The sequence below is a fragment of the Phyllostomus discolor genome, chromosome 2 (assembly GCF_004126475.2).
Source record: "Phyllostomus discolor isolate MPI-MPIP mPhyDis1 chromosome 2, mPhyDis1.pri.v3, whole genome shotgun sequence".
In the NCBI taxonomy this organism is placed as follows: domain Eukaryota; kingdom Metazoa; phylum Chordata; class Mammalia; order Chiroptera; family Phyllostomidae; genus Phyllostomus; species Phyllostomus discolor.
The window spans coordinates 188019948-188047697 of record NC_040904.2 but is presented as its reverse complement, the minus strand read 5'-3'; the positions used below and the strand labels follow the sequence as shown (position 1 = coordinate 188047697).

The window sequence follows — 27750 nt, the reverse complement described above, 5'->3', positions numbered from 1 at the left end:
GTTTTGTTTGTTTTTTCTTTTTTTTTTTCCTTAAATAGGTGGAAACAGTTTTTCCATGAGCTAATCAGAATGACTCAACAGAGCAGAAAATGGATGATATAGAATAGTTACAGGTGAGACTTATTAGAGTGATGTCCTTGACTGAACCAGAGGAGACAGCCCAGGGTGCCCATGGAGGCGGTGGCCTTAGACTGTAGTAAGATGGTGAAGGAGAGAGTCTATGGGCATTAATGGGGTAGGTGAGGAGGATGGGAATGATGATGGGAGTGTGTGGAAGGCTTTTCTATTGATTCCTTATACATGCATGCATGTTCTTCAGGCTTGCAGAGGATCGTTACTGGGCTACTCCTCCTGTAGAGACCCGGATGGCCAGCAGTCCCATGCAGGCAGTGTTTTCTGGGTTACACTGCCAGGCATGTCACGTTCCACGGCTCCATTCCTGTACCTGTGGCTAACTGATACCTCATCTTAATATGCTTGTATATTGCTCCCGTTTGCCATTGCGGTCTGTCAGTTTCACTGCAATGTGCCAGCTGCCCACAATCATGCCACACAACTTTGGCACTTCCTTTAAAGTACTTCTCCTGTCCGTCATAAAGTGACTTGTGTGTTTTGCAAGTTTCTTTGGAATGTATTAGAAGAATCTGAATGATGGACTCACAAGGCTGGGATTCTGATGTTTTGCACTAATTTATGTACATAATGCAAAAGTACCCACTCTGGGTAAGTTGGTCTTCTGGAACTTTTTCAAGGAGGCTTCATCATCCCCAATTGACATGGAAATGAGTGGAAAATGCCCGTATTTTGTGGGGAGGAAGCCAGTGTAGGAGGGACCCTGAACTAGGGGTACAGAGGCCTGGTCCCAGTTGTCATTCTCACAGATAACCTGTGTTACCTTAGAAAAGTGGCTCGGACCCTCTGGATCCCACTTGCCTCACCTATAAAACGAGAGTCTGGACTAACTGGTCTTTCATGTTCCTTCACGTTTTAGAGTTTAATTCATACATAAGTAAAGGCAGCAAGGTTAATGATCCTTAACAGCAGTGATCTGGTTCTAAGAACTGTGCAATATGTAACTCCTAGCTAACAGAAATGCTAAGTGAAAGTACATATTCCTGGAGCCAAAAAAGGGAACTTGGACATTTTGTTTTGAAACTAAGTTAAATGAGACCATTCTCTGAAAAATTCTACCAATCTTTAGAAGGTACATAACCTGGTAAAACCATAAACATATCCAGTTATTCACAGAGGGGATATTACGCTTGCTATCATTAAGCCATAAAGGCCTTATTTAAAATGCAATGGAAAGACAGATATTTCTAATTCCTGAAGACAGTTTGTTTATGAATAGGGCCTAATTATAATTTAATGCTAAATATTTGCCTGTATTTTTTTAAAGTTCTCAATGTTGTTTTTAAACGGCCTAATTACTTGTTAAATGTATCTAGGGAGAGAATCTCTCAAAGTCAACAAGAGAATAGGCCTAATAAACTGTAGTTCTAACCAAAGTTTCTCACTCTTTAACATAATTTCCCTCTTAATTTTATTGCATATCAATGTTAACTCACCCTCAATAATTTCTCTACATCTCTTTATTCTTTTAAATAGTGCTTTCTTTTGCAGATGTTTTGACCAAGTTAAATGTAACTTATACAGTTTACACTGCTGAAGTCACAGCTGCTTTTTGGCCAAGTTTATACAGCTTAATCTGCTTAAGGTGGAACTGCCTGAGTTGAAGAAAATAAAAATAGACTTTAAAGACATGTAACGTAGATGTTAAAGATCATCCTTTGTACACTATGACACTAGCAAATTGCTGTCAGTGAAACTGAGGATTTATTAAAGATAGATTTTGCCACAATCATCTTTTACAATGGCTTTCTATCGCATTCCCTGTATTGCCAATGCCACACATTTGTAAAATGACTCACCGCGTTTAGAGGTATGAAATGTGAGCAGCGTGAACCTAGTTGGCCCTCATGGGTAGAAGGCTGACCTCATTAACATCATTCTACCAGCAGCTAAACTAATGGGTCACATTAAAATAAGGAACAATGTAATAGCTGTCAGAGAAAGATGGATTTTAGGCAATAAATACATTCTACTCTGCTCCAAGGCTAAATATTACACCTGGCTCCCTTTGGAATTCCTTAGGAAATAGGAGATTTGCCGCCAGAGCGGAGAATAAGAGTCAGATACTAGCTTGTACTTCATCCAAGGTCACCTTCGCTCCCCAGAGCGCCTGAACAACAGCTTGAGCCTCTCCTAATCCAATCTAAATTAAATGGTAAAGATAGCTTTTCAGCTTCCCAGTCTGCCCATGCTCTGTGAATGGCACTGGGTTTCCTTATAAAACAAGGTCAAACTGCCAACTCATAGAGGAGAGGCACTGAGGGGGAGAGAAAACAGGGGCAGGGAGAGGGCCCAATCGTTGATTGCAACAGCAGCAATGTGAGAAAGCTTTTCGAGAGTGCTTCAAAGCAAACAGCCCTGTCTCCATACCCTGTTTCATAACAATAGTCTATCTATTTTACAAAGTTCTCACATCAAATATCACAGACTCTGAAATTATTTTAACCAAAAGAAAACCTGACATTGTGAAGCAGGGCAATTTTGAAGACGTTAAGCTTTAAAATGTGATATAAAGATAAAAAGTGATCATCAAAAGATGTTCTATAACTAATATCTACATGATTCTTTATATTATATAAAGTGTTTTTATATACATTATCTTAAGGTTCATCTATTCTTTATAACATAAATGAGGTATTCCTATCCCTCCCTTTTATAAGCTAGATTATATCTAATATTTTGAATAATAAGAGACTGTATTAGTTTGCTTGCTAGGGATGTCATAATAAAATATGACAGATTGGGTGGCCTAACCAATAGAAAGTTATTTTCTCATGGATCTGGAAGCTAAAGATATACAATCAGTGTGTTGGCAAGTTTGGTTTTTCCTGAGGCCTCGGCTAGGCTTGCAAACAGCCTCTTTCTAGTTGTGTCCTCACATGGCTGTTTCTCTACACATTCATATTTGGTGTCTCTATGCCCACATTTCCTAGAAGGACACCAGTCGTGTTGTATTAGAGCACACCCTGACAGCCTCATCTTAACTTCGTCACCCCTGGAAAGGCTCGTCTTCTAAGTACCGTCACATTTTGAAGGGTTGGGTATTAGGGCTTCAACATACAAATTTTGTGGAAACACAATTTTGAAAGACAGAAACCAATAAGAAGGTTCTAGGTTCTTGTGTGTAATTGTATTTCCTATCATATGAAATTAATAATATTTATAATAAGCAATGTTTAGCCATTACTTAGATGCATAGTCTCAGCCAGATCAAAAGAACGCCTTACTCCAGTTTTCAAGACATATTTCTGGACTCTGCCACTGAAAGCTGATGATTTTTATAAACATGATCACAATAAAAAGGCAAACAAAATCAAAATTCAACTCCAGTGTGTCTGGTCTTGACTGATGCTTGAATCCTAACACTTCTGGTTAATGAATCTTGACCTATGTTTTAAATCTGTAATAGAGAATATGTATTGAGTTTCTACAGGTGGCTGGTTCAAGGTGAAGACAATATAATGTTTTTCTAACACATAGCTCATGTTCTTAAATAATCTAGTAGGATACAGTAGAATCAGAACTTCACTCATATAGATTAAGTAGGAAAGAATGAATGGCAATAGAAGCTCAGAGATGGCATGGATCACCAAGAGAGAGTCTCAGGTAAGGCTTCAAGAAGGAGTTAAGACTTCATTGTGCCCTTGGGATGGTCAGAATAGAAGAAAGTTTACAATGAGGGGAAATACGCGAATTAATACAGAGTACAGCCTGTGTGACGGTCAGTGAGAAGACTGGCTTTCCTGGGAACAGCGTGTCTGTGGAGGACAGGTGGTGGTTAAGCCGGAGGGGTAACATGTGGCCAATGGAAATAGTATCTTTGTAAAACTTGGCCTATGCAGATTTGACACAACAGATACTGATTACAATAGATCAGTGATTTTCAACCAGAGAGCCACAAGAATTTTTTAAATAGACAGTACATGACTCTTTCTTTAGTCAGGGTCACTGACCTCTTTTCCCTTAGATTGTCAAGTACAAAAATGACAACTGCCAACGTAACAATAGCCATCCAGTGTGTGAATAAATCAAAATTACACCTACTTTTTTGTCAAGTTGGCAAAAAATATATTTTTGGGTGTGCTGAAAATTTTTAGTAATTAGCTTATGTATGCCATGAGGTGGAAAAGGTTGAAAGTCACTGTGATCGTGGCAGAGATGAGATTTAACATGAGCAAAGTGTGTTTCAAAGTGACCTGAGCCATCATTGAGAAATGAAGCCGAGTAGAGGCAGCGAAAAGGAGTGAGGGACTACTGTCGTGACCGATAAGTGTGATGACAAAGCCTGTGACATCATGAAAAGAACAGACAAAAGGAAAAGATGACAAGAATTATCAAAAGACATGCTATCCTGGTCTGAGAAGCAAGGGGAGAGCCGCGACACTGTTGGCTTAGATGATTGGAAGAGTGATGGTCCTCCTGAGGGAACCAGGAGGAGCTGGAAATCAGAATTGATCTGTGGGAAGGCAAGGACTCCAGGTCTATTTTGTCCACATGGAGTTTGAGGTAATAGTGAGGTATTTGAGTGAGCACAGGTGATAAATGATTGGAAATACGTGTGTAAAAAGGTCAGACCTGGAGATCCAAATTTGGGCAATGTTCATATAGATAACTAAACTGATTATATCTACTCATCAGAAAAAAAAATAGATATGTCCCAGGGTTTATAATCATTGTCCAAGAGACATACTCTTCAGTGGTGTGTATTTTTTTAGATTTTATTTATTTATTTTTAGAGAGGGAAGGGAAGGAGAGAGAGAGAGAAAGAGAGAGAAACATCAATATGCAGTTGCTCGGGGTCATGGCCTGCAACCTAGGCATGTGCCCTGACTGGGAATCGAACCTGCGATGCCTGGTTCGCAGCTCGCGCTCAATCCACTGAGCTACGCCAGCCAGGGGTGGTGTGTATTTTTTAAAGAGAAACAGCCCAGTCTCAGCCTAACAAATCATTCATCTGTGCCCCAGACAATCTCATACTTTCTTCCAAAGATCTAAGTTCCACCCGAGCCATAATCACTGGAGGACTTACCCTCGGACTCACAGTCCTATAAACAGTGACCATTATGAAGGATGTGGGAAGTGGAATGTGGGAAGTGGAAGCTGGCTTCAACGGTGTTTTAGCAACAGTCTTCATCTGAAGGGAAGAAAGACAATACATGCCTAGAAGAGCAGACAATTCACTGCAAATGAGAAAGGGTCCTGACATCTATTGTGAATTAATCTTGCCCAAGACTAACTCATCTCTTTCCTCCTTCGATTCTTCTGCCTAACCTCGTCGCATTGCCTCTGGATAGAACAAAGGCTTCTTTCTAGTTGGACACAAATTCAGGTTACCTGCAATAAACCATGTCAGAAAGGATTCTGACATCCTTCTTGGTTCTGGACAAGACCATGATGATGCTATTCTACAAAAAAGGCCTAAGCCTTCCCATACAAAGGCATATACCTGCCAAAGGCATGAAAGGGCCTCCAGGGCTTTTTCAAGCTCTTCTAAAACCCAGGAACTTGAGACAGACTTGAGAGTGGGGCAGATAGTAGAAAGAAATCCAAGTAACACGTAAACAGTGTGAGCAGTGGTCTGACAGGGACAGACAGGAGGGCAGAGCACACTGTGATGTGAATCCAACAGCAAGACAGGATATGTCCAATGGAGAGTAGGTCTGACAGCAGCTAACAGGGACCCTGGTTTAAGATCTCGGGTTCGGACATAGCACTTTGTATACCAGAGGTCATTAAAAGAAAGGCAACACCCCAAGGGCAGCGGCCCAGGGAGGGGATCGGCAGAGATTCGGGAATGGAGGGATGAGGGAGCAGATCACTTCCAAGACTGGGGGAGCAGGCAGGGGTTTGGTCTCAAGCCAACAAGTTCAGTGATTCAGACACATAACTAAAAACGAGTAAGAAGGGGCAGGGCAGCATGGCTTACGTGACTAATGAGTAAATTTACTGATCAAGATAAAATGCCTGAAAGCATAAGACAAAGAAATCAGTTCTGTAACATTTTATCAACTATCCAGACCCTTTCCATTAATCTTTTTCTTTTTAAAAAATGTTTCAGTTACAGTTTACGTTCAATATTATTTTGTTTCAGGTGTACAGCGCTGTGGCTAGACAATCATATGCCATACCGAGTGTTCCCCCTGATATTTCCAGCACCCACCTGGCACCATACCAGGACACTTATTAGGATACGACTGACTATATTTCCTGCACTGTACTTTATATCCTCATGACTATTTTGTAACTACCGGTCTGTGCTTCTCAGTCCCTTCCCATTTTCCCCAACGCCTCTCCCCTCTGACAACCATCAGTCTGTTCGCTGTATCTGTGAGTCTGGTTTTGCTCCATCCATCACTTCCTTTAAACAAGAAATCATATCATCTATTTAGCTTTGCCCCTTTTAATTTTGACTATATTTTCAGGAAGTCATTCCTAACTAAATTTGTGTAAATAGTCTCCAGAGAAAGGAAGACAGGTTGCTGGCTGAGCACCAGACTGACTCTCTCCCTTAGCAGGGAGCACATCACTTTCTTTTTACTCAGCCTCTCAAGTACAGATTTATGTTTCTCACCCAGAAAGTTCTGGATTAGCAGGGCAATGCCAACTTCAGTGTAGATGCATACAAACTATTAATAGATTATGTGTATAATAAATCTGAAGCAGAAAACAGAAGTGTTCCAAAAAAGAGAAGTATAAAATAGAAGAGGAGGAAAGACGCAGCTAGATGACGATCTTTGTGAAAGAACGTGTTTCAAAAGAAACAGAAAATCTTGTGTGGCGGTCTGAAGTACCTAATTTTGAATTTGTTTGGCTATTTTATCCTACTGATTAATCAAGAAGAAAGAAGATGTTATATTGACTTAAATTTTTAAAACGTTTTCTTTGCTCAGAACCAGCTCCTCCAAAATCACTCTTTGCAGTGAACAAAACCCAGACTTCGGTGACTTTGCTGTGGGTGGAAGAGGGAGTAGCTGATTTCTTTGAAGTCTTCTGCCAACAGATGGGCTCTAGCCAGGAGACGAAGCTCCAGGTACTGTAGATACTGGTTTTCTTTTACTGAGTTAATTTTCATTAAGGCTAATTGAGCAAAATAACAATCTTTAATGTCTCTGAACTATAGAAATGAAAACTGTTCATATATGCTTTTGTGTTTCAATGATAGAAATTACCAAATATGTTTAGAAGAAGCCCAAAATATATTATGAAAACCAACTTGCTAAACTGCCAAGTTTATTTTCATCTTTGTATTTATGTTTTGTCCATCAACCTGAGCCACGGTGGTTCACACTGAAGAATTAAAGTGGTTAATTTTTTCCTGTTGGACATTGAGTTAATTGAGGGGACAAAGACACTGACATATACAACATAATTTGACAAATACAAACTGGTTGCCAGTTTTGTGAGAGTCACTCTGTGGAACACCATTGGTAGAATTAATGTTTATCTTCACAAACTTTTTTCACACCGTTGCCAATATTGCATTAGTCTAGACATCATTAAAGTAAACCAAGTGCCACAGGAGAGGTTCATATTACTGAGAGAACTGAAAGGAAGCATCCGTGTCTAGTTAGTAAGGAGGACAATGTCATTGGGGAGATGAAGGCTGAGAGAGGCGACTGTTCTGCTTCAGCATTGCAGATTGTAGAGGTGATGGCACTACCCGCCAGGTCCAAACCAGTGGGAGGGAGCTGCACCAGCAGCTGTCAGGGTAACAAAGCCACAAAAGAAAAAATATTTTACAGTCAGACATAGAAGGGAAAGGGCACATTCGTGAGGGTTATTAACAACACCCCGTGTAGAGACGAGTACCATAAAAGATGAATAACTGATGCTTTTTAAATAATAAAGTTCCTGAGATTGAGGAGATTAAAGGATTTCTGGGAGTACAAATCTTTTTTTACTGAATGTTAAGATAATTTGCTTTATTCCTTTCCCTTTTTTAATATTCCCTTCTACTACCTTATCTCTTTTTGATCTGTACTGAACAGCTGAATCCTTTTTCAATGCTGAGAATCCTTGTTGAAAATAACTGCTCTGCCAGTGGTAGGTTTTTTCCCTGCAACTGCAAGGAAAACGATGGCGGCTACTGACTGTAACCGAGTCTTGTTAGCAGAAGCCTTTCCTTAGAAGCATTCCTTTGTAGGCCAAAGAGAGACGGGAGTGGGAAGTGAGTGCTGGTGCCTTCTGTGCCTCTAGGCAGTGGTGCTTCAGAGCCTTGTTTTGAAAGAATGTTTGCTTACTCCCCTTTTTATCTTGTACGGCAGTACTTGTCACTAGCCTGACCATGGGCTCACTGCGTTAACAACCTTCCCACATACAATGGTTAATATGAAGTGTTTTTGATGATGCAAAGTCACTGTGCCTTTGGTGGATGCCATTTAAAAACCGAGAATGCAGACAAAAATGGTAATGTCCTCGATATACAAAGAGCTACTACTATAAAAAAAAGATGAAGACCAACAACTCAAAACAAGTATTTTATATGAAATAAACACAAAAGGCTCTTAAACATATGAAAAGATGAATGGCGTGCAACATGAAATTAAGGTGTGATACAAACCCACTGATAAGACTAGAAGAGTTCAGAGACTTGGCCGCTGTGCTGTGTTAGAAGTCGTGTCAGGAAAAAGCATTCTCAAACATGGACAGCGGATAACTTGGAAGTGTCCACAAAGGACACTTTGTCAATAGCTTTCAAAATTAAAAACACGCAACTTCTGACCCAGCAATTGAACTGCTAGGAATGTGAATACACACACACACACACACACACACACACACCACCATGTGTTTGTGGACACCTACGTATGTCCCCATAATTGTGGTATTATATTCACTGTGACGTTGTTTATAACTCTTTCTTTGCTGCTTTCCTTTCCCATCTTTTAAATGTTTTACTCTGTCTCTATATTACCAACTCAACTACAGAAAACTTAAAAATCAAAATGGGAGGTTACATGACATTCATTTTCTTGTTTGCATCTCCAGGAACCGATTTCTGTTTCTTCTCACGTGGTGACCATCTCCAGCCTTCTCCCGGCCACCGCCTACAACTGCAGCGTCACCAGCGTCAGCCACGACAGCCCCAGCGTCCCCGCGTTCATAGCCGTCTCAACAATGGGTAACAGCATGCCTTGGAGGGGTCTGGTGCTTCTGAAAGTCACATCTTTCCAAATTGTTCCCATCTTTTCTTTTAAAATAGATATAATCTACCCTTTTAATGGAACCTGTATATGTTCTGTTGAAAAATTCCAAGCTTTGAGGTCTGGGAGTGCTTAACTTCAGTCCCTGTGTGGTTTAGGGGGAGATGCTCATTATCTCCAAACCTTTGTTTTTTCATCTGTGAAACTAGAGGTATAATTCGTACCTTACTGAGTTGTTTTGAGGCTTAGAAATAAAGCGCATAAAATCTTGGCACATGCTGTCTAAAAGCTACTTGTTACCAATTTCATCATCCTCTTCATTAGTAGCCACAGTGCCCTAATTAACTCTGGTTCATCTATTTCAGACTTGGCCCTTAGCTATCACATAATGGCAAGCCTCAATTATTGAATCAAAGCAGCAAAGTTTCTAATCAAGCAGAAAGTATGAGTGGGGAAATTTAAAAATAATGAAAGGTCTAGAATAATGTGGTTTTCTTATTCTTTTTCTGAGTTATATGTTTTATTCTCCCATATGTTAGAGTCCAACTCTACAATCTCAGATCTCCTACGAAACTGTCTGTAACAAAACCACACTTACCATCACATAACCCTTCACTGGGTGTGTTTTCATTTCTATAACATTTGTCATATGTTTAGCCACTGTATCCAATGATGAATAGCATGAACTTTTTTTGTTTATTTGTTTAGGCTTTTTTTTTTTTTCAGAAGAGAGGACAGCAATAGAACTAAACATCTTTTCATACTCTACTTAATATAATAGAGTACGAAATAGATGTTCATTAGTTCTTAGTATAATAGAAATAATGTTCATTATTTCTTGTCATCTCTATAGCAAGCCAGTGAAGCAGTTGATATTATTAAACTTACTTACAAATGAAGAAAATGAGGCCCAGAGAGACCGATAAAATAGCCTCCTCAAATGGCAGTTAGTAGCCACATGAACTTGAACAAGCTCTTCTGACCACGAGTCTGATGTTTTTTCTGCTCAAGTACTCTGCCCATGAACTGGGGCCTCATTGTCCCAAATGGGAAGTGGCGATGCCCAGAGACTTAAGGATTATGAATGCCAGCCAGCTCCATGATTTTATGAACAGAACAGAGGATGTTATTACTCTCCTCTTCTCCTCTGGTCAACTGTTAAGAGTTTTATAGCACAGTTGACCTATAATCCCACCGTTACTATTCTGCTCTCCCACAAAGTGTGAAGAACTAAGCAATGTGTAAGTGCCATGGTAGACCAATTATCACATGAAGTATATGAGAGGAACATAGCCCCTGTTCTTAAAGGCCCTACAATTTATTAATATGTTTAATCTCTTGAGTTGCCCAGATGGAAACCTCTCAACATATGGTTACAGATTATCAGTGCCTGCTCCTAGTGATGTGTTAAGTGGTGTAGCAGATGGTAGCTTGCTAATGCCTTTTTTATATACATTATTAGTTGTGAGTGAAACAGACAGTTGTGCTTTCTGACTTTAAGCTCATGGACATAAAAGAAAAACTTACAAGCTTCTGAAAATGTAAAAAAATGAGAATACATGATAATGACTTCTAGATTTTTTTGTTATCAAATGGACTTAAACCACGTCACAAGAATTATTCATACTTAATCATTTCCCTTTATAAGAACATCCAGAATGTAGGCCTTAAATATTTTTATCAGTCTCACAACTTAGAGTTGAGCAGGAAGAGGACATTGTCAGCTTGGAGAAGCATCAGTGTTGCCGTTGTTGTCATCATGAGTCCATTGCTCTTAAAATCACATGGATACCAATGAATGGTTCTGTTAATTTCCATGCGGTGGAAGCTGTGATTAAAGTGTATGGCTGATCTGTTCAGTTACAGAGATGAATCCCAATGTGGTAGTCATCTCAGTGCTGGCCATTCTCAGCACACTGCTGATCGGACTGCTGCTGGTCACCCTGATCATCCTCAGGAAAAAGCACCTGCAGATGGCTAGGTAAGTTGGGTTCAGTTAATCTTACCCATGGCCTTTAAAATATTCTAGTTATCATACATGTATGTTTTTGCAGTCCTAAATCTTACAGCAGTAAGTGTCCACCTCTATTTCATGTTTTCTAAGAAGACTTTTTGTATTATTTCAGAAAACACTGCCATTGAATGGTAAAGCAAAAGATTACTGGTTTACACAAAGTGAGACCTTTTAGCTGTGGATCTTGTAATTTTAAGTATCGCATACATTATATTTCGATAATTCCAAAGTTGTTTTAGAGATAAAACCAATATGTACTGAGTATAATTAATAAAAGAAGTTAATATATGTAGAGATCACAAGAAAGAAAAAAATTCCCTCTCCTTATTTCTTTTAAGATTTTATTTATTTATTTTAGAGAGATGGGGAAGTGAGGGAGATAGAGAGGGAGTGAAACATCAATGTGTGGTTGCCTCTCACACACCCCATACTGGGAATATGGCCTGCAACCCAGGCACGTGCCCTGACTGGGAATCAAACCGGTGATGCTTTGGTTCATAGGCCTGTGCTCAATCTACCCTCTCCTTATTTCTTATGAGAAAGTATTTTTAGAGTTTATGATTAAGTCTATAGAGATTCCCCTATCATTTTTCTTCATGTTATTCAGAGTGGCAGGCAGTTTTATCATTATTGCTGTTAGAAAGGCCTTTTGATTTATGGTTTTGAGGATATTCTATTCTTTTGACCACTGATGCATTTCTTATCGGAGTACATTGTCAAGAACCTTCTATGGTCCCCTATATTATAAAAACAATTATCAATTCTCCAAAAAAAAGAAACCTGTTACTTAGCTGAGTACTACTGGGTTTAGGAAATTTTATTCAAGTGTATATTTGTCCATTGTTAGCCCGCTGGCTTGTCATCAGTCAGCATCCTTCTCCTTTGTCAATGTTCGGTCAATCACCTTTTCATACATAAATTTACCCATCCAATAACTATTATAAGATGTGTCTGCATGGCACAGTCAAAGAAAAATCAGACATCCAACCTGTCCACTCAGAACCTCACTGGAGAGAGGTACATAAATAAATATATTTAAAGGCACAAACTGACTTGTGCCAGGAAGGAAATAAAAATGGGGTAACATGGAAGTAAAGAGAAGAGATTAGTTAAGAACATAAAAGTCAAGCTCCTGAATGCTGGCATTGGAATGGATCTTGGAAGGACAGGGAGGGCAGTGCTACAGCACTGTAGCTAGAATGTGAAGTTCTGAACTCATGCTGCTTGGGGTCAAACCCTGATTTACAGCCTGTGTGTCCTGTGTATTCCACTGAAACTTCACTCACTCCTCTCACAAATATCAGAGGACACCTGTTGCGTGTCAGACTCCTCCAGGTGCTTGGAACATGACAGTATACAAAATGGACCAAAACTTCTGCCTTCATGCAGCTTGTATTCTAATGGAAAAGATAGACAATAAATAGTAAAGATAAACGTTAGGAGATTATACGGTATGTTAGCAGACTATAATGGAAATATAGTATTTGTCTGCTACGGTATGTTAGCAGACATAACAAAGCCGGGTAAGAGAGTTGGCAGTGCCTGTGTGGGAATGTGGGGAGACGAACTCTAGGAGGGAGGAAGGTCTCACTGAAAAGGGGACACTTGAGAAAAGACTTGAACATGAGGGAGTTGGCCACGTGGCATCTAGGGAAAGAGTGTACCCAGGAGAGGGCACAATGAAGGCACAAGCCCCGAAGAGGTAGGATTGTGACTAGCAGATTCATAGAATAGCTGGAAGTTGGAGTGGCTAACACAGAGGAAATGAACAAGGGAGTAGCAGCAGATGGTGTCCAATCATACAAGGTTTCCTGTACCATGGTAAGGACTTTGGCTTTAACTCTAAACAAATGGGCAGCCATTGCAGAGTTTGCACAGAAGATTAAAAATATCTGACTTACATTTCAACATTTTCATTCTCACTTTTATGTAAAACAAGCTATAATGAGACAAGGACCAAGGCAGGCATGTGAGCTGGGGGAGCCATGACAGTAATCCAGGCAAGACACAGATGGCAGTGGTTCGGTCCACAGGTGCAGCAATGGCAGGCCGGGAAAAATGATCAGATTCCAGATATATTTTGAAAATAGAGGCAACAGGATTTGCTAACGAGTTGCGTGTTGAACGGATAAGAATGAGAGTCAAGGATGACCCCAAGGTTTTCAGCCCTAGCAACCGAAAAGATGGAATTTCTGTGCACTAAAGTGGGATTGCAGATGAAAGGGTTTCAGAGTTGTGGGAACCATCAGCACTTTAGTTTTGGATCTGACCGATGTGGTGTGGTTGGTTGGGCATCGTCCTGTAATGCGAAAGGTCGTTGATTTGATTCCAGGTCAAGGCACATGCCTGGGTTGCAGGTTTGGGGTCAGGGTGGGTATGAGACGCAACCGATTGATATTTTTCTCTGACAACAATGTTTCTCTCTCTCTCTCTTTCTCCCTCCCTTCCCCTGTCTCTAAAATAAATAAATAAATAAATAATAAAGTTATTAAAAAACAGAAATCGTATGTTAAAAAAGACTTTAGTTTTGGAAGTGTTCTGTTTGAGATGACTCCAAATGTGAGTGTGGAGAGGCAGTTGAACATAAAAATCTGGTGTTCGGGAGAGAAGTCTGGATTGAAGATATGAATTTAGCAGTTCTTAGCATATAAATGATATTAAAGCTGTAGATGGTATGAAGCTCAGGACGTGCAAACTACAGAACACGGCCCTAGATTAATCTACTATTAAGATTTTCATGGAGGAAAAAAGGTAGCATCAAGAGACTGACAAGAGACCTCCGGTGGAATGGAAGGAGAATGAAGAGTGAGGTGGCCCGGAGGCCAGGGAAAGAACGTATATCAAAAGGTGATAATGATGCCTACATCAGTGGATAGTGAGGAGCAATCATGCAGTAATGCCATGACATAATACTCAGCTCATAGAGAGTGTACAATCAATGTTAGCCCGTAATAGTAACAGTGAAGGGGGCGGTGATGCAGCAATGGAAGGAGTGGTATTTATGAGCATGTTATTGCAGGTGCATCCTCAATGCTGCTTACAGAGAAATATTTTGGAGGAGTGGTTCTGCTTCAGCCAGCTGGTTGTTAGGGCACAGATTTGTGACACCTCATGCCATGATGCCCAGCAGTCTGATGAAGCCTGTGGTCCTCCTTCCAAGGACAGTGCTTTCTTTTTAAGGGACTGACACAAGTGATTAGATTAAAGTATGGTCATCATAATATTTAAAAGAACAAATGTGATGCATGCTTTTTTTATTAATACATTAGATCACAATATTTAGTAGGTGTCTAGTAATTCTCCTATTTCACCAGAGTGATAAATGCGAACAATACCTGCAGCAAGTCTTCAGAGAAGTATCTGCAATAATCTATTGTTAGCAAATCTCACAAGTACTGATGATATTGTGACTTGTTACCTACTTTATTAATTAAAGGAAGTGCTAAATTTCAGTGAGCAATTAGGAAAATTAAGATGAACTTTTTCCTCACATGTGTTCATAAAGCCCTAAATTCTATCCTTGGACCCCAGTTTAAGAACCCTTGAACTGGAAGGTAAAAATTATCCTTCTAATTTAAGTGTAAATAAATTCCTGCATATTATAGAAAATTGACATAGGAAAATCAATTGCACATATGTCATTTAAGATACAACAGGATATAATAATATATTTGTGTATTTTTCAAAAAAAGAAAACAATTCTCAGACCATCTAATAAGAACAGGAAGGTAATATTTTGCCAATGTCAACATCACTGCTTCAACTCTGAATAAGTCCACCAGTTTCGTGTAGAGGGAAAATGAGGTGCGTGAGCCCCAGTGAGCTATGTTATTTATGCATGATACTAAGCAAAAAAGATGGTGAAGACATGAGAATATGTTTACCTTTTAACTCCAATTCTAGAAAAAATATTAACCATATTTTCTGCTGACAGATTAATAAACAATTTTCTGGGTAAGAGGCTCTGCCCAGCCTCTTCCTCCTTATCTCAAGTGATGAATGCTACGGGAGTCCCACCTGGAGGGAAAATTTTGGCAGAAGAAAACAATACAGCTTGATCCATCTCCATTATAGAGAGGAAATCAGTACACTATACAAAATAAGACCCCATCAAGAATATTCCCTAAAATAATCCCTTCATTTTCTTAGGATAGTTGCCATAATTTACTTTGTAAAACATATTAAATCACAAGCAGTCAAAGATTTATTTAGGATCCTGAGTGCCCTTTGGAAAGCAGTGTGAACTGAAACCTTTCGGCCTCAAATTATTTGCTATGGAGACGTGCAACCTTGTGAAAAACTGTTTTGTTTTGTTTTATCTTTCTATTTTGCATTTTATGCAATAGAAAAACCCATAGAACTTATTTTAGCTTTAAAAAAATGTCGTGATGATAAGCGGGTAAAGCCTCCTATGTCAAGGTGAAAGAGTGCTTCTCCATCAAGCAGTAACCTTGATCTTGCGATTCCTTTCACACAGGGAGTGTGGAGCAGGAACTTTTGTCAATTTTGCGTCCTTGGAGAGGGATGGAAAGCTCCCGTACAACTGGTGAGTGTTCTTTCGGAACAAGCCTCTAGACAACCTAGGTATGCTGTGTGTCCTGCAAATTTTATTTTAGCCTTTGGGGGATAATTGGTTTTGTCTGATTATCCTTTTAAAATGTCTTTGACAGGGAATTTCAAAGGTTAGATCTTCACAGAGTATATTGGTATATGCTAGTTGAATGCAATTATGAAATAGCAAAAATGTCAAGTCTGCCCTGTACTTACTGTATTAAACACAGGACTAAGTCATCAGTTCTGCAAGTAGCCCATAACCGTGCACAAGGGTGGCTTAAATGCAGGACCCACCCTGAACACGGGGTGGCCACGGGGTGGCTGAAGGCAGGACAAGGTACCTCATGGATGCAGCACGAGACAGAACAGAGTCTCTACTTAACTCTCACATTCCAGTGCCTGGGGACATGAGCCACCCCTTCTGTTCATAAATCCAATAGAATTACATGGCCCAGGGCCCTCAGCTCTTACACTTACAGGTGAATAAATATCAAAACAAGGAAAGCCCCATGAGAAAACATGGCATCATTTTTTTTCTTTATTCTCAGATATTAAGGGCGTGGAGGGAGGAGGTACTTTGAGAATTCGGAAAGCATTGTCAGGAGACTAAATTGGTTGGCATTATACTCAACAGTCATATGTGAGAATTAACTGCATTGCAGTCAGTAGCCAACGAGACTGCTAATTAAGTAACCATTTCCTAGGAAGCCGGCACTGCTACATGATCTAGTTTGACTTTGGTGCAAGCAACCAGGCGAAGTGCATCTAAATACACACATTCCATATTAATTCTTAATAAGTAATCTTTTTTTCTGTTTTTACTAATGCCTCAAAATGCTTAATCTTAAAGAAATAGGTGCCTGAGATGGGACATTTTATTCTACAGAATCAATAAGGGAGAGAGGACTTCACTGCAAATATGAATTCTGCTTCCCTGAGTTGGCACCTATGTACTTGATGCCCACTCCAGTTGGAAGTCGACTTGAAATAGAATTCTTTTGTGCTGTTTTTAGATTTTAGCCTGAATAGAGTTTTGCTATTCAGATACCACTAATCCAACTGTGAAGAGAGATGAACCCATAAACCCTTGGCGGTGAAAAGTCAGGAAACCTTTCTAGGTCTGCTCAAATGTATCAGCACTATTTTCAAGAGTAAGAGACTAATTCATTGATATTTGTTTGTCACCTGGCCCACCCTTAAAGAAGGCCCAGTCACAGAGCAGAGATGAGCGGTCCATGAAGGAAATGATTAATTTATACTTGTGACTTGGGAGAGCCATGTATGGCCTACACACCCAGTCACATCTTATACAACATGGGGCGCCCATTAGGGAGAACTGAGGCAAAAGAGAATTCACTTCAGGACCTTCCCATAAAATCAAGAAAATTCTCATGCAACGCTTGGCAGACAGATTTGCCAGCACCAGCAGTTTCTGGCTGACTGAGAATAGATATCTCAGTGGAGATTCGTGATAGCTAAAGTGACAAGGTGACAGCATTTCCCCCCAATTCTCAGAATAACTGTAGATGCAGCCGTAGGATACTTTAAAATCTGCATTAATGAATATTCTATTATACAAGTGATTTGAATGTCTGAAATTGGTTTCGAACCACGCATTTTAAACCAACAGTCTGAATTAGAACTAAAGTGAAACTAAATCATGGGCTCCCACTCAGCCGAGTATGGGTTCAGATTACAGACTAGGCAGCGGATGAGCTGCTTTTCTTGAATGAATGATACCTGGGTGGCATGCCATTCCTCCACGTTAAGGGTTATTTTTTAGAAATGAAGTATAAGTTAAAATAAAAACAATATAGAAAGTCACAGTAGTGCACTAGAAGTATAGCTTCATAAGAACGTGTTCTGAAAGCTCAGCGTCTTCACCAGGATCGGCTTATGTGAAGTCACCCTTTATATTTCCTCCCACAAGCTGTTGTTAGCTATCGAATGATGTTACACAGGCTCCTTAAAATAGGCCTAAGCACTGCAAGGGTGATATTCAAGAATAAGCCTCGAGATAACTAATGAGGCATTTAAGCACCTCATTTACCTGAATGCTAAATGTAATCACCTCATGGCAGACTAATTAGCACAAAATAAGTTGAAAAAATGTATCTGATTACAATAAAAGGCTGCGTGTGAATAAAACTGATTTTGACATTATAACACTTCAGCCCTCAGATTTAAATTTCACAGAATGGAATGATATTTAATCATAATTAAGGTGCTTATTTTACTTGATTCCAGTAAGTAATGTACTGCTGTCTGTTCACAATTTATATTACTAACTCTTGCCACTTCTTCATCTTTACATCTGTTATCTATTAATGCTCACAGGCGTAGGAGTATATTTGCTTTCTTAACCCTGCTACCTTCATGTCTTTGGACTGATTATCTTTTGGCATTTTATATTAATCCTTGGTAAGTGATTTTTTTTTTACTGATTACCTAACACAGTCTTTAAAACTTAGCTCTCAGGAAATAAGCAAAACAGAAAAATTCTTTTGTGTGATGGCAGCATCTAAAATTATTAATTATACATTGAAATGAATTAAAGCTCTTAGGGGTACCAAGATGCTAACGATGTTTTCCAATTGAATTTTCTCCTGGTGATGTTCTTGGTGTGCTTTCCTTGCATTTATTGCGAGCCATTTGTTTCTTCTTGAGTCCGTCCATTGGCTCTCATCTTTATAAATCTGCTTTCCATTTTCCTTACCATCTCCATCCATTTCAGAGTTCCATATTGCCAAGAGGAAAGGAATATATTAAGGTCAAGAAACCCAGGGTATTATACCCTGTATTTGGGGCCTCCAAAACTTTTTAATACAAATGCTAACTCCTTAATGAATATGGAGCCACTGAGCATATTCAAGCCTCCTTGAGTAATTGTCCTATATTGCTGTCCCCACAACTGTGCCGAGGGTATTTTCACCCCTTTTTAGAGAGGTGGAAATAGAGGCTTAGGAAATTAACTGTCTTGGCATCACACTACATAGAATATTCGGCTTCCAAACCCAGGTGTCTCTGAGTCTATTCTTTCCTGTGTAAAGAGTGGCCTCCTTTAAATACATGTTTTCTTGACTTTTAAATTATTTTGATAATCAAGTCTTGAAGAATGTCAGAATATCTTTTTCAGCTTTACAAAATAATAATATTAATCCTAATCATCTTGAATTCTGAGACTAAATAGTCCAGAAGTACTATTTCTTTCCCTGTACCATAAAAAAAGGTAGTGTGTTCCCAGAGAATTGACAAAAATTATCATCTTTAAACTATATACAAACAGATGGATCTAGAAATGTGAACAACTTGAGAAGGACTCAGAAAAAAGAAAATTTAAAAAGTTCATGGACTGAGAAAAAAATGGCCTGTGTTTGAGGCAGAAGAAGGAAAAATGGAAAGCAACCTGGAGAGTTATTTATCCAAAAGGACAATTGATCAAATGTTCTCCAGCTCCTCTGAGGACAAGATAAATACAGCTGGAAAAGTTCATGGCTCTAAGTTTCAGTGGAAGAAATATACAAAAGGGACTTCCTCAAATACAGATTGTTAATGCCAGGATTTGTATTTTAAAAAGAGAGAGAGAAATCAAGAGAGAGTTGAGACAAACTTTTGAGAGGTGGCAGACACTGGTGCGTAAGTCATGAGGTCAGAGGACGCGCCAGACGGCGAGGACCGTCCTCCGCCACCCTGTCTGTCTTCAGTGCAGTTTTCAGCAGGGACTTCTTCACCAGAGTCAACACAGTGCTTTTAAGTATTTAACATCCGGTAGTTCTCAGGTGTGAGAAGTGCACACAAATTCCATCTTGTCCTTCAAAATATGTTTACTTTTAACTCAACATCTAATCATCCTCAAGTATTCCGCCTATCACTAGAATACTTGTAATAAATACCCTCAAGGTAGTCTTCACAGATTTCAATTGAACTAAAAGAGAGAAAAATGCATATAATATTATATTCATTCCCCTACTTAATTCTCAGATTTTTCTCATTTTCCACCAGTCATTTTAAGCTTCTATCAGGTGGGCCTATGCTTATTTGCATGTCTTTTTTAATAGGTCTCTCCAATGAACACAAGACCAAATTTCAGCAATCCCTTCAAGGTCCACTATTTACAGCACTTATCAAATAACAGGAGACCCACATTAGGGGCCACAACCCTACAGGACAGTTCTGAGGAACTGTCCTGGAACTCTAAAGGGCTACGTCTAGGCGAGAAGGGAAGGCAAAATATAGAGTCCCATGCTTTCTATCACTTTCAGTAAACTACACACAATATGACTCATGAAAACATACTGGAAAAAAGTTGTAATCTCTGTTTTCAGCCCTAAGCCCGTGCCAGGCCAACATAAAAGAAGTGAAATTCATGGTCCCTGCTCCTAGCCTAGCTCAGTCCTCAGCAAGCAGCCCCCGTTTGCTACTTTTCGTCTACTGACTCACCCACCCCCTCCAGCTCACGCCCTGCCCAGGTCCCCTGAACTGTCGCCTTCACGAAAAGATATGTTCCCCTTGACTTTCTAAGATCCTCCCAGCATCTCTAGTGGTTCGTGTGGAAATCCATTCTGTTTCTCCCAGTGTCGCTCGAATCTCTTCCCAAGATTGCAGAGGAACCCGGGCAGAACACCAGTGCTCCGCTGGCTGAGTCTCCAGATTGCCTTCTGCCAGGATTTCTGGCTTTAATGATCTCAGATTGTTTCTCCTGTTCAAGGCTTCAATGTCATCACTCTCCTTTCTCTTACTACCATACTCACCCTCACGCTGTCCTCAAATATGCTCCTGCCTATTCTAAATCATCAACAGTTGACACTGTAAGCATGAAGCCACCTTGAGTTTAAAATGCTCAGCTTTACTCATGGTTATTGCGTGTCTATTCAGAGAATGCTAGAGCCCTAAAGACCTTTCTTTACAATGTGGGGATGGTCTCCACTTAGCTCATGAGAAAGTAAATAGTGCTCACGAAATTAGGGATGACTAGAATTTGGGGGGCTGTTGTTGGTTTTGTTTTTAACTCTCATAACTCCCAAGTCTCTGCCATTGCTTTATATCCTTTTCTGCACTGAATTCCAGTCTGAATTCCAATCTGGGTGGCTCTCTAAGATTGTCATACCATGAAGAACTTACAAAGAATGCACCTTGCCTTCTTTAAATCATTAGGGTTTTGAACCTTCCATAATATAGATGAAAGGGAAAAACATTGTAAGTGGATGATACTATGTGCATGTGTAATGTGTAATGGGTGATTGTTATTTATCAGTTATTCAGAAAATCTATTGCAATGATAAGATTTTACTCGAAACACCACCCAAAATGTTCACTGTAACATGCACACATCCCCCTTAGCTTTTCACAGTCTGCTAACATTAATATTGTTAGCAAAGCCTTAAATCACATGTTTAAAAGTGAATGTCCCTGGATTTTAGTCTTAGAATTAACACAGCAATTAAAAATGTTGGGAAACCTATATCAGTATTGCTGTGGTGTCTCACAATTCAGGCTTGTCATGTCCCCTAGCCACAGGATACCTATAGGAACTCAACAGAATCCTGGCATAACAATGAAGGTTGTACGCGAATCATGAAGACATACACTTAAGGATGATAGGAGCATGACAGGAAGTCACACACAACCAGTGGTTGCATTTCGTATCGGTTTAAAGTCCATTCAACCGGTGGATGAGATCCCAGGGAAGACGAGTGTGCCCGCCCCGCGGATCCGATTCCTGCACAGCCGTGGAGTAGTAGCAGCTCCGCGCTCCAGCACTGCATTTATTCAGTGTCACCTTCCCACATGCACTTGTTTCTTCCCGGTTTCCCTTCAAGTCTGTTTGGGTAGGAAAGGTTTCTTCCTTTTTTTTAATTCACTAAAAATACATATTTTATTCGCATAAAATACATTGGCAGCCTTCTGACTTTGCCAGAACTGTCATCTCTGCGAACACTCTGCTCTCATAAAGGATTTCAGTAATGGGTTCCTGCTACATGAAGGAACTGCGGGATCCCTAAAGTTCACTCATTGCAAGGGCTGAGGACAAGATTATTCAAGAGGTATTTCTTTAGATTCCCAAATCCTTGTAGGAGGCAGCTCTGTCCTATTACAGCAGGGCTTTTTGAGGGGGGGAGGGAAAGGCAAAGTAAAAATTAGAATATTCATTCCCTTTAAATCTCAAGTATGGAAGGCAAAGAGGGGGTGAAGGGGAAACAATAGGACAGGACCTACTAAATGGATTGTCTTCATTCATCCCTGGGAAGAAACAAAAACTGCTTGAAACCAGAAACACTCCTTGCCTTCTGTATATTTCACTGCATTTTCTGTCCTCCTTCACTTTCTCTCCATCCACAAGCATTTCCCCGGTGGGACCTCAGGAAGCCCAAGTCCAGTATTAGATTCTTAACTGAGTCATTAAGTAAAATGGTCAGGGTGACACAGCAAAGATGTTTCTTTCAATTCAATTAAATAAGCATTTACTAGCCACCCATCATGCGTTCCATGAACTGTGCTCAGCTCTGCTGGGAGGGGCAGCCTAGCAGTCAGACAGACTGACAGGTTGACGTGACGGTGAGAAAATCTTGATGAGTAGAGCACTGTGAAGGCCCAGAGGAAGTGGTGCTTTATTCTGCTGAAGGCTTGCTGGGGATGCAGGTGTCCGCACACTCAGAATTCTCATTACAAATAAATATTTTGGCCCAGGAGAGCACTCAAATCACACCTGGTTATATGCTGCAGATTCTTTATTTTCTGAAGGTTTGGGTGCTTCCATCCATTTGTAAAGACCTTTGAAAATTATTCATAAAAAAGTATCATTCATAATCACTTGCAATATTTATTATTTATATAAGACATTAAAATACAATAATGAAGTGTTTCAGCAGATTCTATCTTAGCATTAAGTTAGTTATCTCACTTGTTGGTTAAAAACCATTACCCTAAATATCCCTTTAGAAATATAATTAGCTGACACATACTTTAGCATCACATGTACTTGAGCTTACAAACTAGTAATGAATGGAGAACAAACAGATAATAGGTTCAATTTTTCAAATAGCTTAAACGGTGGTTTAAAATTGAGTATGACTGTGCCATTGTAGAATTACAGAAGACACAGGCAACAATGATAGCACATGCCCAGAGCATATGTCCAGAGAAGCAATTTCAGTCTTTAATTAAGAAACCAGCATACACCCTCCCTGCAAGATTTCTTGCTTTTATTCCCTGATTCTACACTTACCTCAGAACTAGGAGCACTGAGGCAGTTAATACTTTTATGTATATATTTACAAAATACTTCAGCAACTTAATCACTGGTAGCAAGGAATTATGTATTTCCAGAATTCTGTTTTTGACAAATATTAAATATAAAATGTAGGTATATTCCTGCAATCTAATAGAGTTTTAAAAAATGAATCTGAAATTATCATTTTGTTCTCATTTGGAGAAAAGTAATTAAACAAACCTGAGATATGTTTAATGAAAATGAAATAATATTGAGGTCCCTGATGTAATTATTTAAAACATTTCAAGTTTAACCATGTCAATCAATTTTTTCTTCAGATAAATTTGTCTTGTTTTTTTTTTAATTTTCAGGAGTAAAAATGGTTTAAAGAAGAGAAAACTGACTAAGTAAGTGTTTTTATTATGGAGATATAACTGATAGTTAACATCGTGTAAGTTTAAGGTTCACAATACATTGACCTGGTACGTTTCTATGCTGCATTGTGGTTCCCACCACTGCGTTAGCTAACACTTCCATCGTGACACAGATTGTCATGGTCCACTTGTGGTGAGCACACGTAAGGACCAGTCTCTCAGCTGCTTGGACCTATATAATACAGTAAGATTTTCTTACTACTTGATTTTAAAATATTTTATTTTCAAATTGAAGAGATTGCTTGTTCAAACAGAAGAGATGCTTAAAGAAGAGGCGAGGGGCATTGGAGGTCGTCCTCCCAGGCATGTGTCCTCACTCTGGCTGAAATAAACTCTTATAAAATTTTATTTAAAAAAGAAAGGAAGAAGCAAATGCCTATTAAAATAGCTGAGCTATTATGTGTCAGTGTGTTTACACGTCGGGACGGCCGTGACTGCTAAGAAAGTGTGTCACAGAAACCACGTCAGGGATAAAAAAAATATCATTGTATGAAATCCGAGAAAGAATGGGTTGTTAGGAATTACAAAAGTCTTTCAGAAGAAAGTTTGTTCCTCTAAATCTACCGAAAAGTTAATTTTTGGCCACATCAAAATTGTACGAAAACTTTTGCCGTTTTGTATTTTAAAGTTCTGTGCTTATTGCAGGGAAAGGCTTTTGCTATGTCTGAAGCTATAATAAATGCTTTGAGAGATGCTGCCTCAGGAAATCTTTATAATACATAGAAAAAGAAAATTGCTCTTACTGGCCTGTGGTTTCCCTTATCTACTGAGCTATTAAGTTGTAAGAATTAAGATTCTGATGGGTGAAAATTAACCATCAGTTGATTTCAAAAGCCTAATTAGATTGTCACCTCCAGGCCTTCAGCTAATCTGTGCATATAAAGAGGGGAAAGTCCCTACAAATAGAGTTCATCCCTGATACCTGCCTAGGGTAGAATGTTAGGGAATTAATATGAGGCACTCAGGGGTTCCAGCCAGACATATGGCATCCATGCCAATGGGAGAGTCAGGGACTACGTAACACAAAAGAAAAGGTGATGCAAAAATATTTCTGTTTAGCCTTGAGTGACATAATATGGTGGCACATATGAGTAACAGAATTATTTTTTCCTAAATCTATTTCAAATCAGCATGCCTTCCATTGGCATATATCAAGTGATGTAAAGGGAGACAAGACCAGCCCAAAGAGAGAAGAGGTACTGGCACCTGGAAGGAGTGATTTGACAGGAAGAAAAACACTCTGTTGCCCAAATTATTGGTTGGGTCAAGTAGGGTAGAGAGATATAGACGAGATCAGCTAGAGGACAGGATCTCGGGACCAAAAGGGGAGACTCTGTTAGAGCTTGTTTCTCCCAAGACACAGGCAGAGAGGAGAAAGGGAAGCAGGATGTGGACAGAAGTTTGGGCAGAGTTTAGGAGTGAAGGAACTGCCCACAAACCAAAACATTGCATCAAACCAGCTTCCTCCTTCCCTCTTCTCATTTTGCCTCTAATCCTATCTCCTTCTCTAAAAGTCACATGTTGAGGGGCTTTCCGCCCCCTCCCTCACCTTTCCATTCACTTTCTTTTTACATTTGCTCTTTCATTCCAACGATTCCAACGGCCCCCACCACCATGTGCTCTGGGCCCCCTCTGCCTATGTCCACTCATCTTCGTTCCACCACTTCTTTCCTTCACCTTGTCTTTCCCCCTTTCCCTTTAAATCTTTCCCTCCACATGTTTGTTTTCTCCTCCTTACTATCTCCTTCCTCTCCTTAATGTTCACGTTTCTATTTCCTTGAGGTTCTTCCTCTGTCTCTCTTTTCCCTCTTTTTTCTGCATTTGCTTTTTCTAACCCATAAACATTTTCTCTGGCTTGCCATCTCTATTGACCCTCCCATGTTTAGCCACTTTTGGAGAAGGAGGGAAAGTTTGAAGGGGGGAAGCTTTTAACCGAGAACCACCCTCCCTGGCTAGCATCTCGGGTGCTACGGCACGGCAGGCATGTGACCATGAACTACTCGCCTAATTCTCATAGTCTTGACTCTCTTCTGGAGCATGGGGCAATGTTGGCCATGTCGACCTCAACCACCAATAGAGCAAGGTAACATATGCAAATATTTTAGATCTACAGTGTTGTATGCATGTAAGTCATTAATGTTATTAAGAAAAAGCTTTAAAGTTTAAATGTATTATCTGGAAGGTGTAATGCCCTTTAACATCTACTGAAATCTTAAAATAAATGAACTGTCAGATTAGCTGCTCAACAACTTTAAACAGGTAACTACTAGCTACTGTGTATTTGCTATGAGAACAGAAGGCCACATGTTGATGACATGAGCTGAGCAGCGTGGAACAAAACTGAAAAGAAGGTCAGCTGTGTGGACCCAGATGCGTAGAAAGGCTTGGGTTAGGTGACAGAGTACAGCATGACGCAGAAGTTTAGGGAGCAGGTTGGTGCTGGTAGATTCTAGAAAAGGTAAGCAGCTACATAAAACTACAGGAAATAAAATGTAACCCTTATTTAAAAAAAACAAGTAAGAAAAGAGGTAAGAACTCTTCTACAGGTGCAGAAACATATGCTCAGGTGTCTATTTGATTGCACCTCTGGACCTGCACGTCTCTGTGTGGGTGTGCAAGCCTCCAGGCGGGGCGCCCTCCGAGGGAGGCCCTGGGAGCAATCTGCTTATACCATGTGCTCCACCCACAGTCCTGCTGTGGTTCTGGGGAGACAGTGTAGCTAGTGGCACAATTCCTTGTTTGTAAAGCTTGTTTACACTTGAAAGTCCTATAATATACTGTGTGTGACCTTGCCAGATGGTGTGAGAGTATACTTGGTAGATGAGAATGCTGAGTCTCAGAAGAGTTAGGTACATTCTACAGGATCACACAGTAAATAAAGTAAAACCGTGACTCAAACAGCTCTTTAGAGTCTAATCCTTTGTTCTTTCCCATAAACCAGGGTTTTCTAGAAACAGCACACATACATGTGTGAGTGTGCTTGTACATAATATTTTACTGCTAGAATAAGAGCCAGTTGAAGATATAGAGGTTTTTCCTATTTCAAGGAAGTTTAATATAGTGGTTCTCTTTTTTAATTACAATATATTAGGGCCTGGTAACTTTAAACAACAAAAAATTGAGTGCTAAACTTTGAAAAGCAAAACTTCTATTTTCTCCAAGCAAATTGTTCATATTTGAGAAGTACAGTGTTAATCGAAACCTATCAATGGGATTTTTAAAACATACGTTTTTTTGTGTTTGATAAAGCCTGGTTCAGCTGGATGATTTTGACGCCTACCTCAGGGACATGGCCAAAGACTCTGACTACAAATTCTCTCTTCAGTTTGAGGTGAGTGCATGAAGCAGATCCAGCCCTCTGTGGCAGCTGAGACAGGACAGGAGAAGCGGCAAGTGTGTGTCAGGGTCATTTCCTGGCTCCCGGGGCAGCACGTGGGAGCAGGCTGCATGCTGAGCAGGGTGGGCTCAGGGGTGTCTGATCTGCTGGTCCAGAGACAGGATGCCCACCCCTAATTATGGAACTAGGTCTGGGCTTGGGGGGAAGAAATAAAGGAAACGAGATGCAGGTAGCGGGGTGAACAGACATGGTTCTTGGAGAAGCCCCCATGGGGAGTCACGGTGACTGAGACTTCAGGGGGAAGCAAGCTGACGATTGGGATCTGAAACAGAATTTCGCCTTCCGGGGATTTTCTAGTGTTTCTCATGCTGCTTCAACCACAGCACATGGTAGAGACATGGACCCATTTGTCCTCTGGGCATATAAGAGCCTATAGTGGGGTTCTTAGGCCTTAGGCCTATAGCCCTAAATATTCTAATTAATATTTCTTTGTGATTTTTCTTGAAGAAATTGGGGAAAGAGAGTTACATGTAGTTTGTGTAGAAGAAAAAAATGGCGAACACCTTTTTGTGAAGCACATGTGTTTGTTGGGTCCCAGACCGTGTGCCAGAGTGGATGGGAATGTGGAAGCCTGGGTCTCAGCCGAGTGGGGGCTATTACTGGTCCTTAAGTTTCCTTCCCACATACCGCACAGCACGTAAGACAGTCTGGAGGGCGCACAGTCTTCAGGTCACTGCAGCACGGCCCGTGACTCAGGGAAACCAGAGAAAGGGGGAGGTAAATTGACTTTTCCAAATACTGCAGTTTTTTTTTAAAGCCTCAACGGTCCTTTTTCCTGTGAAATACCAGGTTGTAGAAGGTAGCTTTCTCCTCATGATATATATTTAGTCCTTCATTCCGCCCATCAGCCAAGGACAGCTTTGGTC

General features: G+C 40.1%; 1 protein-coding gene across 2 annotated transcripts in view; it reads left to right on the top strand.

Moving 5' to 3' along the window:
• Window positions 1-27750, top strand: part of PTPRO (protein tyrosine phosphatase receptor type O) — a 192672-nt gene that overhangs the window by 140127 nt on the left and 24795 nt on the right. Inside the window, exons 13-19 of one of the 2 annotated variants that reach the window (XM_028532493.2) lie at window positions 7023-7162; window positions 9121-9253; window positions 11136-11256; window positions 15767-15835; window positions 18181-18264; window positions 23425-23460; window positions 26737-26818. In XM_028532493.2, the coding sequence (XP_028388294.1) occupies window positions 7023-7162; window positions 9121-9253; window positions 11136-11256; window positions 15767-15835; window positions 18181-18264; window positions 23425-23460; window positions 26737-26818 (665 nt within the window). The remainder of the gene's footprint in view (window positions 1-7022; window positions 7163-9120; window positions 9254-11135; window positions 11257-15766; window positions 15836-18180; window positions 18265-23424; window positions 23461-26736; window positions 26819-27750) is intronic. The other variant, XM_036019312.1, reaches the window with a different exon arrangement.